Source organism: Sceloporus occidentalis, unplaced genomic scaffold (assembly GCF_023333645.1).
Source record: "Sceloporus occidentalis isolate IW3139 unplaced genomic scaffold, rSceOcc1.0.p SCAF_4, whole genome shotgun sequence".
Lineage (NCBI taxonomy): Eukaryota > Metazoa > Chordata > Lepidosauria > Squamata > Phrynosomatidae > Sceloporus > Sceloporus occidentalis.
In genome coordinates, this window is record NW_028316984.1 from 22362912 (window position 1) to 22375720 (window position 12809).

The 12809-nt window shown below is 37.7% G+C and overlaps 1 protein-coding gene across 1 annotated transcript in view; it reads right to left on the bottom strand.

Moving 5' to 3' along the window:
- Nucleotides 1-12809, bottom strand: part of LOC149313611 (aldehyde oxidase 4-like) — a 73132-nt gene that overhangs the window by 13574 nt on the left and 46749 nt on the right. The window contains exons 22-23 of the mRNA XM_089523237.1: nucleotides 9949-10035; nucleotides 8321-8512 (exon numbers count right to left, since the gene is read on the bottom strand). Coding sequence (XP_089379363.1) covers nucleotides 8321-8512; nucleotides 9949-10035 — 279 coding nt within the window. The remainder of the gene's footprint in view (nucleotides 1-8320; nucleotides 8513-9948; nucleotides 10036-12809) is intronic.

Consider the following 12809-nt stretch of genomic DNA (forward strand, 5'->3'; position numbering starts at 1 on the left):
AATTCTCAATTAGATCATCTCCCCATTGCTTCCTCATATAGTCCAACACCAATTTCCATTCTTCATTGACTTTCGTTGTTACGTTCCCCATCTTTTCATCTCTTAATAACTGCATCATTTTATCCATTTCTATTATTTCCATTAATTTCATTAACCATGGTTCTATCTTCGGGGCCTCCTTCGATTTCCAAGCCTGTGCTATTACTATTCTTGCCATTGATGTCATATAAAATAATATTTTCCCATATTTTATTTCCATATCTTTCTCAAATATACTCAATAGAAAGCTCTCTGGTCTTAAATCCAATTTAATATATAAAATTTCTTCAATCAAACCTCTGATTTGTTTCCAAAATTTCTTTATGATTTTGCAATTCCACCAACAGTGTATAAAAGTGCCTACAGTCTCCCCACATTTCCAGCATTTATTGTTTTTATTTTTATAAATTGTAGCCAATCGCTCTGGCGTCAAATACCATCTGTAAAACATTTTGTACCAATTTTCCTTTACATTTTGTGAAGCTGTATATTTTAATCCCCTTGTCCAAATAAATTCCCACTGGTCAAATTGTATATTATGTCCAATGTATTTAGCCCATTTAACCATAGTATCCTTCACCCTTTCACTCTCCATTTCTAATTCTAGGAGTTTTCCATAAATTTTCCCAATTAATTTCTCCTGGTCCTCAGTTAACAATTTTTCCAAATCCGTCCTATTTTCTTCCTCTCCGAATTCTTTTAAATCATCCTTTGTCCTTTCATATATACGCCTGTACGCAAACCAGCCTGGGTCGAATCCTATTTGTTCTAACTCATCTTGTGACTTTATTTTTATTCTACCCTGTTCTATTTTTGTTAATTCCCTATACTTAAACCAATCTTCTCTTCTTATCATTTCTTTTCTGTATATAGCCTCATGTGGGGACAACCACATAGGGAATTTATTTATTATATTTCTTTTGTATTTATTCCATACTTTCAGTAGATTCCTTCTTATACAATGATTATTTATTACCTGGTTAACTTTTTCTTTGTTATAGACCAAGAAGGCATGAATCCCATAACTTAAGCCTTCTCCCTCCAATTCCAATAATCTTTTCTCACTCAAGTTTATCCAGTCCCTTATCCAAATAAGACTACAAGCATCCGCATAGAGATGTAGATTTGGTAATGCCAGACCTCCTCTTTCTCTTGCATCTTGTAATAGTTTTAATCTTATTCTCGGTCTTTTGTTTTGCCAAATAAACCTCGAAATATCTTTTTCCCAAGTTTTAAAAGGTTTAGTTGAATTTACTATAGGGATCATTTGAAACAGAAAAAGGAGTCTCGGAAACACTGACATCTTTATCGCCGCAATTCTTCCCAAAAAAGATAATTGTAGTTTTTCCCAATTCACCAAATCTTTCTTCACCTCCGCCCAAAGTTTTACATAATTATTTTCAAACAATTCATTTGTTTTTTTTTAAATCCAAATACCCAAATATTTTACTTTTTTATTTATTTTAATCTCTGATTTTTCTTGTACCTCCTTCTCCTCTTCCTTAGTCAAATTTTTTGTTATCAATGCCGATTTATTTTTATTAATTTTACATCCCGTATAATCACCAAATTCTTCAATTATTTTCATTACCTTTGTTATGTTGTTTAGTGGGTCTTCCAGATTTATTACCACATCGTCTGCAAATGCTCGTATCTTATAATGATATTGTTTTATTTTCACTCCTTGTATTGTTTCCGAATTTTTAATTTTATTTATTAGAGTGTCCATTATCAATATGAATAGAAGAGGGGATAAAGGGCAACCTTGCCTAGTCCCTCTTTCAATATAAACTGGTTCCGTTAATTCTCCATTTACATTAATTTTTGCTTTCTGATTCATATAAATTTGTGATATCCATTTTCTATATTTTAGTCCAATATTTATATTCTCCATAATTTCCAACAATGCTATCCAATCCACTGTATCAAAGGCCTTTTCCATATCTACAAATAACAATCCCAATTTTTTTATCATTATGTCTTTCATAATATTCCAATATATTTAATACATATCTCATATTGTTTTTCATATATCTTTTTGGAAGAAAGCCACATTGATCCTGATCTATTAATTGCTCCAAACATTTCTTAAGTCTTTGGGCCATAATAGTTGCAAAAATTTTGTAATCCAAATTTAATAGTGATATCGGTCTATAATTAGAAGCCTCTAATATGTCTTTGCCCTCTTTAGGTATTAATATTATCTCTGATTCCCTCCATGTCTCCGGCATTTTCCCATTAACAATTTCATTCATTACCAGTCTTAAAGGTTCTTTTAGTTCCTCCTTAAATAATTTGTAAAATTCAATCGGGAAACCATCCGGTCCCGGGGCTTTACCGTTTTTGTTTCTTCCTATCGCCCACTCCACTTCTTCTTTTGTTACTTCGGCATCTAATTCAGCTTTCTGTATTTCACTGATTTGAAACAATTTCCTTTCCCCCATAAAATCTTTAAAAGTATAATCATGATCTTGTTTCTTTGTGTACAGTTTATTATAAAATTCTCTAAAATGTTCCCTTATTTCCTCTTGCTTATTTATCAACTCACCCTCCCTTCTTATTTTCGTAATTAATCTCATATCTTTTCTTTTCTTCATTCTTATTGCTAGCCATTTCCCTGGCTTATTTGCATGCTCAAAGTGTTGCTGTTTGGCTTTTTTCAATTCCTTACCTAACTCCTCCATCATTTCCATCTTGATTTGTTCTTGTAGAATTTTACTTTCAATCAATAATCTTGAGTCCCCTGGCTATACTAGTTTGAATAAGGATGGATTTATAGTTGTATAATAGTACATGGGTTTTTAAGCTGTTGTATCCTGTATTGTGATGTATTTTATTTTGTTGTAAACCGCCGTGATCATTGGAACGGCGGTATATAAATAAAATTTCATTTCATTTCATTTCATTTTCATTCAGTAACTTTTCCTTTTCCTTCAATTTCCTATTCAACTGATCTACTTTTTTGGCCTTCTCTTTCTTTTTAATTGAATTTTGTTGAATTAAAAAGCCCCTAATTACTGCTTTTGCCGCTTCCCAAACCACATCAATCCTCGTTCCTTTATCTAAATTCTCCTTAAAGTAATTCTCTATAACTATTTTTGTCTTTTTTACTACCTCACAGTCTCTTAATATATCCACATTCATTCTCCATTTAAAACTATTTTTTCCTTTTACAGCCTCTTCCAGCTTCAGCATTTGTGGGTTATGGTCTGATAAATGTCTTGGTAGTATCTCCATTTCCTTTAGTAACTTTACTAATGGGCGTGTAACTAATATTAAGTCTATCCTGGCCATCGAATTATGTCTGGAGGAAAAATGAGTAAACTCTCTAGCGTTGCCGTACAACTGTCTCCATGAATCTACTAAACTTAAATTTCCCATCAATTTAAAGAAGGATTTTGGTAATTTCCCTTGTTTCTCTTTTATCCCCTTATTTGAGTTTCTATCCATCTCCGGTTTAATCACACCATTACAGTCTCCTAGTATCATTACTTCTTCATAATTTAAATCAAATATTATATTTTGCAAATCTTCAAAAAACTTTGCTTTTTTTCCCTGAGGAGTATAAAGTCCTATTATTAGTATCTTTTTCCCAATCATATTAATTTCGACCCCTAGAATATAGCCTTTGTTATCATTATAGACTTCTTTAGGTTCCCATTTCTCTTTAACATATATTACCGTTCCCTTTTTCCTTTTTTTGTTTGCTGAAATAAAGCTTTTCCCTAATTTTTTATTTTCAATATATTTACCTTCACCTTGTTTAATGTGCGTTTCTTGCAGACATATTATGTCACATCTTTGTTTTGTTAGGAAGTGGAATGTTGTTTTTCTTTTATGGGGTGAGTTCAGTCCATTTATGTTCCAACTTAGTATCTTCATTTTTTACTCCTACAAAATTTATTTATTCAAAAAAATTATTTATTCCACCACTATATGAGGAAGCAATCAGAAATAAAAATTTCCAACCATACAATACAATATATATAAAAAGAAAAAGAAGAAAAAACCCACAGAGGAAAAACCCACAGAAGGCGAGGAACACCCTCTATTCACTTAATTCTAATCTTCTAGTCAGTTGTCCCTCCTCCCCCTGCTCGCTCTAAATTATCACTCTCCCCAGGCTTGCACACATCATCTTTCTTTCTTTGATCTTTCTCCTGCTCCTTTGCGTTCATCCCTCTGGTTCTCACTCCATATCTTTCACCTGAATGTCCTTGATCTTTTAGTTTCTCAATTTCTTTACGATTTCTCTTCCAAAAATCTGCTGCTCTTTCCACAGTATCAATTCTGTACCTTTTCTGTTTCCATGTCAGAGTTAACCCCTCCGCTTCATCCCATCTAAAGAGGATACCATAAATTTTTAGTTGATCCGTTAAGAAGTTGTACTCTTTTCTTGATTTGAGCACATTCGTTGGGATATCTTTAAAAATTTGGATTAGACGTCCATCGATAATTAGTTCTTTTTTAAAACTTTGTTGGATTATCAAATCTTTTGTCTGCTTCCGCACACAATACACAACTATATCCCTCGGCAGGCTCTTTTGTCTGGCCAATTTAGAATTAATGCGATATAAAGTGTCTATTTCCCACGGGAATTGCTCCACCGGTTCTTCCACAAATTCAGCTATTGCGGGGATCAGGGATTTGTATAAATTTTCTCCTTCTTGCTCAGGCACTCCTCTAAGTTTAATACAATTCTGTCTTAATTTAGTCTCCAGTCTAGTTATTGTTTGTTTGTCAATTCTTCTTTCTTCCTCCAATTTGTTAATCTTTGATTCCACCTGCATAGCATTATTCTCCAAATGGGTCACAGTGCTTTCCAAATTGTCCACTTTATTAGTTATCTTCTCCAAATCCTTATTTATTTTCACCAAAGATCCTTTTATCTCTCCCATTTCTTTTTGAATTTCAGATCTAATTTCCAACTTTAAATCCTCTCTTAGTCGTGCATTGTCCTCTTTAAGTTCTTCCTTCATCCGTCTTATCTCATCCAACATCGTCAGCTCACCATATTCATTAGGTTTCAATGTCGTATCCACTGATTTTTTTTGGGGAGGGGAGGTGTGGGAATAGATGATACTTTCTTGTATACAGACATTTCCTTCGATACACTTGGCCAAATAAAAAATAATTCCGTAGATATGCACCCAAACATACAATTGTTATGACCATACAACTGTTGTCCCTTTTTCCTATACCAAATTCAGTACCACTTCAAACTTTTCAAGATTTCTCCTTTTGTCACATCCACATTCACCCTAAATCGGATCTGCCTCTCCTATTCTTCCCTACAGTTTTTCCACTTCCTATTGTTATACCCTTTATATCCAATCAGCTATTCTCCCCAGTATACAATTTACAGGTCTATATCTGATCTACTCTTTATTCTATATTGGCTAGTTGAGCTTACTTTTAATCACCAGCAGGTGGCACTCTTACCCTGTCCTTGTTCAAGCTTCAACTACAGTATTCTGTATTTATGAGTATATATCTCTTCCTTATCTATCCAGATAATACTATCTGGTTTCAGTTATTTCTCCAGACAGCCAGGTGTTCTCAAGGGCAACTACTACCCTCTTCAATTTGTTCTTTCTTAACCCACAATTTCTCTAAAACTTATATTTACTTCTAACGAGAGGTTACAGAAACAGGAAACAGCCCAAGGTATTCCAGATTCCAATAACAATCAGTAGAGGAATGGTCAAGTAACAAACTTTCTTATTTCCCCAGTAACCACTTTAAATATATCTAATATGTAACAAGTATATTACAGAGCAGACCTTAAAATCAATGGATCCCCCCTGTAAGTTGGAAGCACAATGTTCTTCTCCTTTGCCCTCTTCAGTAATAGTTCTATAGCGTCCTTTACTTCCTTAAGTTAGATTATTGTTGTTGTTAAGACTTTCTTTTTATTTAGTCCTTTAAGGGCAACCCCACGCTGGTTCCTTTATACAGGTTCCTACACCAGTCTGATATTAACACAAACCAGTGCTGTGGATGAACTTATAAAGAGTTCAATTACTTTTCCCCAAAGCCACAAAGAAACGGAGAGACTTTAATATATTTAGTCCAGTCTAATCTTTCGTGGGTCTTGCTTCTGTAAGAACAAAGTTACTCTCTTTTTTTTCCCCCTCCCCTTTATAATGTTCCTTCTATGACAATCCGGTTATTCTTCTGTTTATTATCCAACTTGGAAGAAGCAGGTAATTAAGATCACTTCAAAGGAAAAGAGTACTATTTCTTCCTTTAACGGACCTCCCTCCCGGGGGTTTTGCAAGCCGTTCCCAAGCGCAACAGGGAGCTGGGTTTCTTTACTCCTTTAAAGATGCACACACATTGGTGGCAGCAAAATACAAAAGCCGCAGTGAAGAAATATGCAGAGATTATCTTTAGAGGAATGCGTTCTTCTTAGATTTTATAACTGCAGCTCGTAATAAGAAAGTGGTAGGCTCGCTTATGCCTCAAAGGCTTCCGCCAGCTTCAAGCTCAGCCGCGCACCTCCGGGCTCCTTGCCGCTCCGATTCACTGCCTCTCCTCCGTTTGCTTCATCTTTCAGGCTGCTTCTGAATCGGGCTCTGGGGAGTACCCAGCGGGTGCAAAGTGGGCGCCTCTGGTTCCCCCTTATCGAGGGGGATACTTCGACTCCGTCTGATGTCCCTCGTGGAGCCTGGTTGCTGGCGGTTGTCGCCCCAAGGGAGAGCCTCTCTTAGATGCGACCACCGCGATCCTCCATACCACCGGAAGTCGGCATCAGCAGCATTTTGAGTATGATACTATCCAGATGCAGCCGAAATTCGGATTCAAACCGACAAAGGTGAGTCAGGTTTTTTTTTGCTGTGCACTAAACTCCTAACTCAAAGAAAGAAGTCAGCAGCATGAGCTTTCATAGACTACAGTCTGCTTCCTCAGATGCATCATGAGGTTTTGAAACAGAGACTGGATGGAGATTCTTCTTTGGAGATTTTAAACAGAGGCTGGGATGGCCATCGGTTGGGAGTGCTTGGATTGTGTATTCCTGCCTGGCAGGGAGTTTGATGGGATGGCCCTTTGGGTTTCTTCCAACTTTATGATTCTATGATAAGCATATTTCAGTTTTGCAGGCAGTTACCTGGCCCCCTCCTTAACAATCCACTTCGTACATAGGGAAGTCTACAGTGGAATCATAGTGTTGCAATTGTGTAATGTGAAAGGGCTGTTAGAGCTATTCACCCAGTTCAAAGGATCTATAAGAGGGGTCTCTGCTCCCTGTCTATAAAAGTCTCATCTATTCATTTTTCTAAGTTCAGGTAGGTAAATGTATTTGCTTTTAATGGGCAAGCTGCCATTTGCAATTTCAGAACTTTTCTAGAATCAGACTGTTTCACAGAAAGAAAATAAAAATTTCCAAAATTCACTAAAGCTTATCCTCAACTCGCAAACATTTTGGGGGAAAAATCAATACAAGCGTGTTCAACCAATGTCACTTCAGAGCTTTCTACTATGCAAAAACCATAGCATTTCCAAAGGACCATCTTTGGTCCCACAGTGATGGCATTTCTGACTCTCTGTCATCTCCTTTCTCCCACAAATGAATTGGCCCTGGATGCCCTTGGGCCAGAGAAAGTTAGCCAAACTTTGGTTCCATTGAAACCAACTTTTTAATTAAGAAAGTTTAGTTTAAATATGCCCTCATAGGCAACTATGAAATATAGGATGTAAATGCCTGTGACCCAAGGTTTCACCACCTGAGGGAGCATGTGTATAGTCTTTGAAAACAGAAGATAGGTTTCTTTCTAGAGAAAGATCCTAGTTACAGATATCTTGTCACTCAAAGCCAAAAATACTGGCTGAATCTGCACTGCAGAAATAATTCAGTTCAGGAAATCATTAGCTATGAGGTAACCTGGACTTTATATCCAATCTTGGCATATACTTGTCATGAGTTTGTCAATCTGTGAGATTGTCAGAACTGACATATTGAGAACAAACTAAACTATAAAGTTACCCACTGCATTGGAGCTTGAAATAATGAGCCCCTCACCAACTCTCTCCCTTCCAAGCCTTTTCATTTTATAATTCCAGTTAGGCAACAAACTGATAGTAAAGCCAAGGGGCAAATTTGTATGAGAAAATGTTTGTAGGCAAGACTTCAGCACCCTCAGGCCACCAATTGGAGGTTCTCATATTTGTTTAATTTTCCAAACATAAGTTTGAGAACTTGGATTTGCCAAGATAAGGGACTGTTCTCCTCTGGAACATCATTAGAGGCCCCCAATTTTCTTGCCCTTCCTTTATTTACCTTGTCATGTGGCAAGCCAAGCTGATCTGCCACAGCCACTATCCATGTCTCTGCACAAAGGCCTGCCTGCGGGAATCCAAATCCTCGAAATGCTGTATTTGACCGCAGATTAGTCTTGCAGGCCCGCCCACGACTTCGAAAGTTTTGGATATCATATGCATTACTACATTTTAGCACAACGTATTCAATAACCTAAAGCATAGGGATAAACAATGAGCTTGTTAACCATTCTGTGCATTATTGAATCTACAAAGCAAAATTCGAAAGCAAACACTGCAGAAATAATGCAGTTTGATACTGTTTTAACTGCCATGGCTCAATGCTATGAAATCCTGGGGTTTGTACTTTGTTGTGGCACCAGAGCTCTCTGACAGAGAAGGCTAAATAGCTCACAAAACTACAAATCCCAGAATCGCTTTCATATTTAGCCCAGGTTATATGTTTCTCCTCAAACAGAATGGCAGCTAGGAGCATTCAAAACTCACACCCCTTCATGGGCTGCATGCCAGATGTTATATGGAGTTTAATGTCTGAACTGGGCCTTGATTTTACTGATTCTACTGATTACAGAATAAGGACTGGGAACCTCCAGGTGTTAACAGCCAAACTAGTCATGGAGAATGATGGGAGATGCTCTCCAGCAACATCTGGAAGGAAACAGGATTTCCATCCCAGCCCTAAGGAAACAAAAATATTTACACTGAGGTTAAGTGTACTCAGTTTACATGACCTACTAATAAAGCAAACTGGAAGAAAATGGAAAAAAAACCCCAGTATGGAATACCACTATGAAATATTATGCCAATATGAAAAATGTATGTCTATTCCCGATCCTCCTATAATTCTACAAGAGTATAGCTAGTGACCCTGGGTAGTGTCAACCTGACAGAGAAGGAGAGAAGAGAATGCAGTAAGTGGATGATAGTGAGCAAAACTGCAAGACCCTATGACTGTATAAACAAATAATGGCTTTTGCTATAAACCTGGAGCCCAATTAGATATTTAAACTTAAAAATCTGAAGTATGATTGATGCTACAGAAAAGGATAGAAGATACCAAGAGAACGGGCCATTGCCACTGAACCCAACCCAACCCATCATCCATGAATGGAAACATGCCAGTTACCTATCATCACTTTCTCAGCCCTTCTGGCTCACTGTAGCTATACTAATCCAACAATGAATTCTCCTGTGCATATGCCTGAAATTCTTGTGGGCTACTACCAGCCAATGCAGATACCATTGAACTAGGAGGACCGGTTGTCAGCCATGGTACATGTTATTTCCCTCTGTTCCAAAATGTTATTTTAAGGGAAAGATAGTGAATATATGGCCCTCTAGATGATCCTAGACTGCAACTCCCAGCATCCCTTTCCACTGGTTCTGCAGGCTAGGGTTGCTAAGAGTTACAATTCAACAATAACTGGAGAGACACACTTTCCACATCCATGACTAAAGGGACTGCACATATATTACATCTAATTAAATGCATACCCACCAAAACCTGTCAAAATGCTATGAATTGCACAGTAGGTTTTAAAAAATGTATCCAAGCGACACATGGGAACAATTTAAAGCAATTTAAAATGTAGAAATTACTCTTCTGTAATTTATTAGGAGTTTACTTACCAATTCAGATTCGTCTAGTGTACACCCACCATTTATGAAGAACTCCAAGTCAACAGCTTTAATTTTACCATCATTCATGAATCCCACCTAGAAACGCAATAGCATATTGTACTCATGAGACACATTAAGTTTATCTTCTGTCCTCTGAATTATATGGGAATTTGTTATGTGAGCTATAAAACAAGGACTTTACTACATTTTAACCCCTCTTTATCACTTTTATTACATGTTTTAAAAAATTAACAATGGAATGCTGCTACATATTAATGAAAAATATTTTTTCATGGCATTCCTTGCCCAAGGGCACATTACACCAATTTGTCACAAAGTACGTAACAATATGTATTCCACTTACATGGTCCATCACTCTAACTAATGAATGATACCATATAATAACAACAATAACAAAAATGTGTATTTTGTAAAGGATAAAAAGAAAGAGAAACAAAGAGGAACTTGCTGTTACATCTGATCAGGATAAGTATAATGGATATCTCTGTGTGTGACAATCCTTTTGGCGCTATCCTTAATGGCCCTAGACACTTACCATATGTGGGAGACGGCCATCTTACAGGCATCTCCTTGCCAAACTCATAAGGGCTTTAAACAATAAAACCAGCACATTTGGGTGGCCCATATATAGGTTAGGTGCAATACTAATATAACTGATAAATCACTAGCATAATAAGACTGAATTGCCCAGTACTAGCTAGCAAATTTATAGTCCTATGTAATGTAACTTCTAGCAATATTTTCTTCCTATTGTGCCAGGGATTGGCATCATATTGGTGCCCACTAGTTTCAATTCTTGCTTTCTCTCCAGCAAATCATCCATAGAATGGTAGCTGCTGGTGCACAAATTGACACTGATCCAGGGACCACCACTCTGAATATAACTGAAGTACACAGTTCGTGTACTTTCCTCTAATGTGTTGCCTCTAATGTTTAATCCCCTCCTCCACATCCTTAAGAAGCAGACCCCCCCCCCCCCCAATCCATCTGCCATGGTCCAGGGCTCAGAGGGAAAGAAGAACTGCTGGACCTGATCCCCTTCCCCACCACCATTCCCTTCTCCTTTTGTGCTATGTCTTTTTAGATTGTAAGCCTGAGGGCAGGGAACCATCTTATTTAAAATAATAATTGTAATCCGCTTTGATAGCGGTTGAAGGCTTTCATGGCCAGCATCCATGTTTTTTTGTGGGTTTTTCGGGCTATGTGGCCATGTTCTAGAAGAGTTTCTTCCTGACATTTTGCCAGCATCTGTGGCTGGCATCTTCAGAGAATGCTTGCAGACAATGAGCATTATCAAGCAGACACGAATCCTCCTTTGCAGACCCTCCCACCCTGATGCCTGTCTTTAGCAACAGAACAATACATGCAAACCACTCCTGCCTCTCCAGGTCACACAATATATATACACCCGAGTCCTTTCCAGACAAGCATTCTCCGAGGTTGCCAGCCACAGATGCTGGCGAAACATCAGGAAGAAACTCTTCTAGAACATGGCCACATAGCTTGAAAAACCCACAAAAACCATGCTTTGATAGCCTTTAGGGCTAAAGAGCGCCGTATAAATACCATAATAAATGAATAACAATAAATTATTCAAATAACAACCCTGTGAAGTAGGTCAAGCTGATACAGTGTGACAGGTACAAGGCTGCCTAGTGAATTTCATGGTGCAGTGGGAATTTTATCTTGGATCTCATAAACCTTCATTAACATTCTAACTACTATACCACATACATTTCCTGTTCTGAACTACTCAAACGTTTGAATTATTTCAAGATATTTAAGTATTTTGGATATTTTGACTACTGTTTTAGACAACTGACACTGATAAACTTTTTTTAAGTGTTATGTCAGGGGTTGGGGAGAGATAAAAGCAGTAGTGTATACTCTAAATTGACAAGTTTGGCCAGGTTATCTTTTCATCCAGGCATGGTTGAATCTCTGAGCTAGATGCTTCCTATATTGGGAAAATGTCTGGTGACTGCTATCCATCTTGTAAAGTTTGTTATGCATGCTGCTGACTACATCATAATTATTTTGGAACAGAATAATCTTTTCCAGAAAGAATACAAAGAAAGAGAAATGTCAGTGGTTTTACATAGTGGATACGGACAGGTTGCTTACCTGTAACAGTATTTCTTCGAGTGGTCATCTGTAAATACATACAAATGGGTTTCACTGCGCCTGCGCAGTGCTGTTCGGAAACTTCTGGAATCACTGGGCAAAGTTTACTTTGCAACATATAGAAACTTTTTGGCGGTAACTCCGCCCACCCGTTATAAGGCCCCTGCCTTCCCGCTCTTTCCCCCAGTTCCGCAATTTTTCCGCCAAGCAGGCGATGGAGAGAGCCAATGAGAGCAGGACACTGAGGGGACGGACGGGTGGGATTTGTATGTATTCGCAGATGACCACTCGAAGAAATACTGTTACAGGTAAGCAACCTGTCCTTCTTCTTCGTGGTCTCTGCGAATCATACAAATGGGTTAGACTGACAAGCTTAGGTATGCGGCGGAGGGAGTGTCCTGAAACCAAAGCTATGGTAAACCAAGGGTATATTTATTAAACAATAAACACCTTGAACCATAAAGGAAGTCAGTCTCTTTGTTACTGCACGAACCAAACATAGCAACAACATTGCTAAACCTGAGAAAGGGAGATAAGGTCGTGCAAGACCATCCCATTGAATTTGTGCAAATCAACATTGAACAGAATGTAACTCAAAGGCATTATATACATGAATGCTGACACACAACCATCAGTAGTGCAATCAATGCAACCCTGAAACCAACACAGCCCTCCCGAAAGCTGCGTCTCGGATGGCCCTGGTGTCCAGCCTATAGTGCTTTATA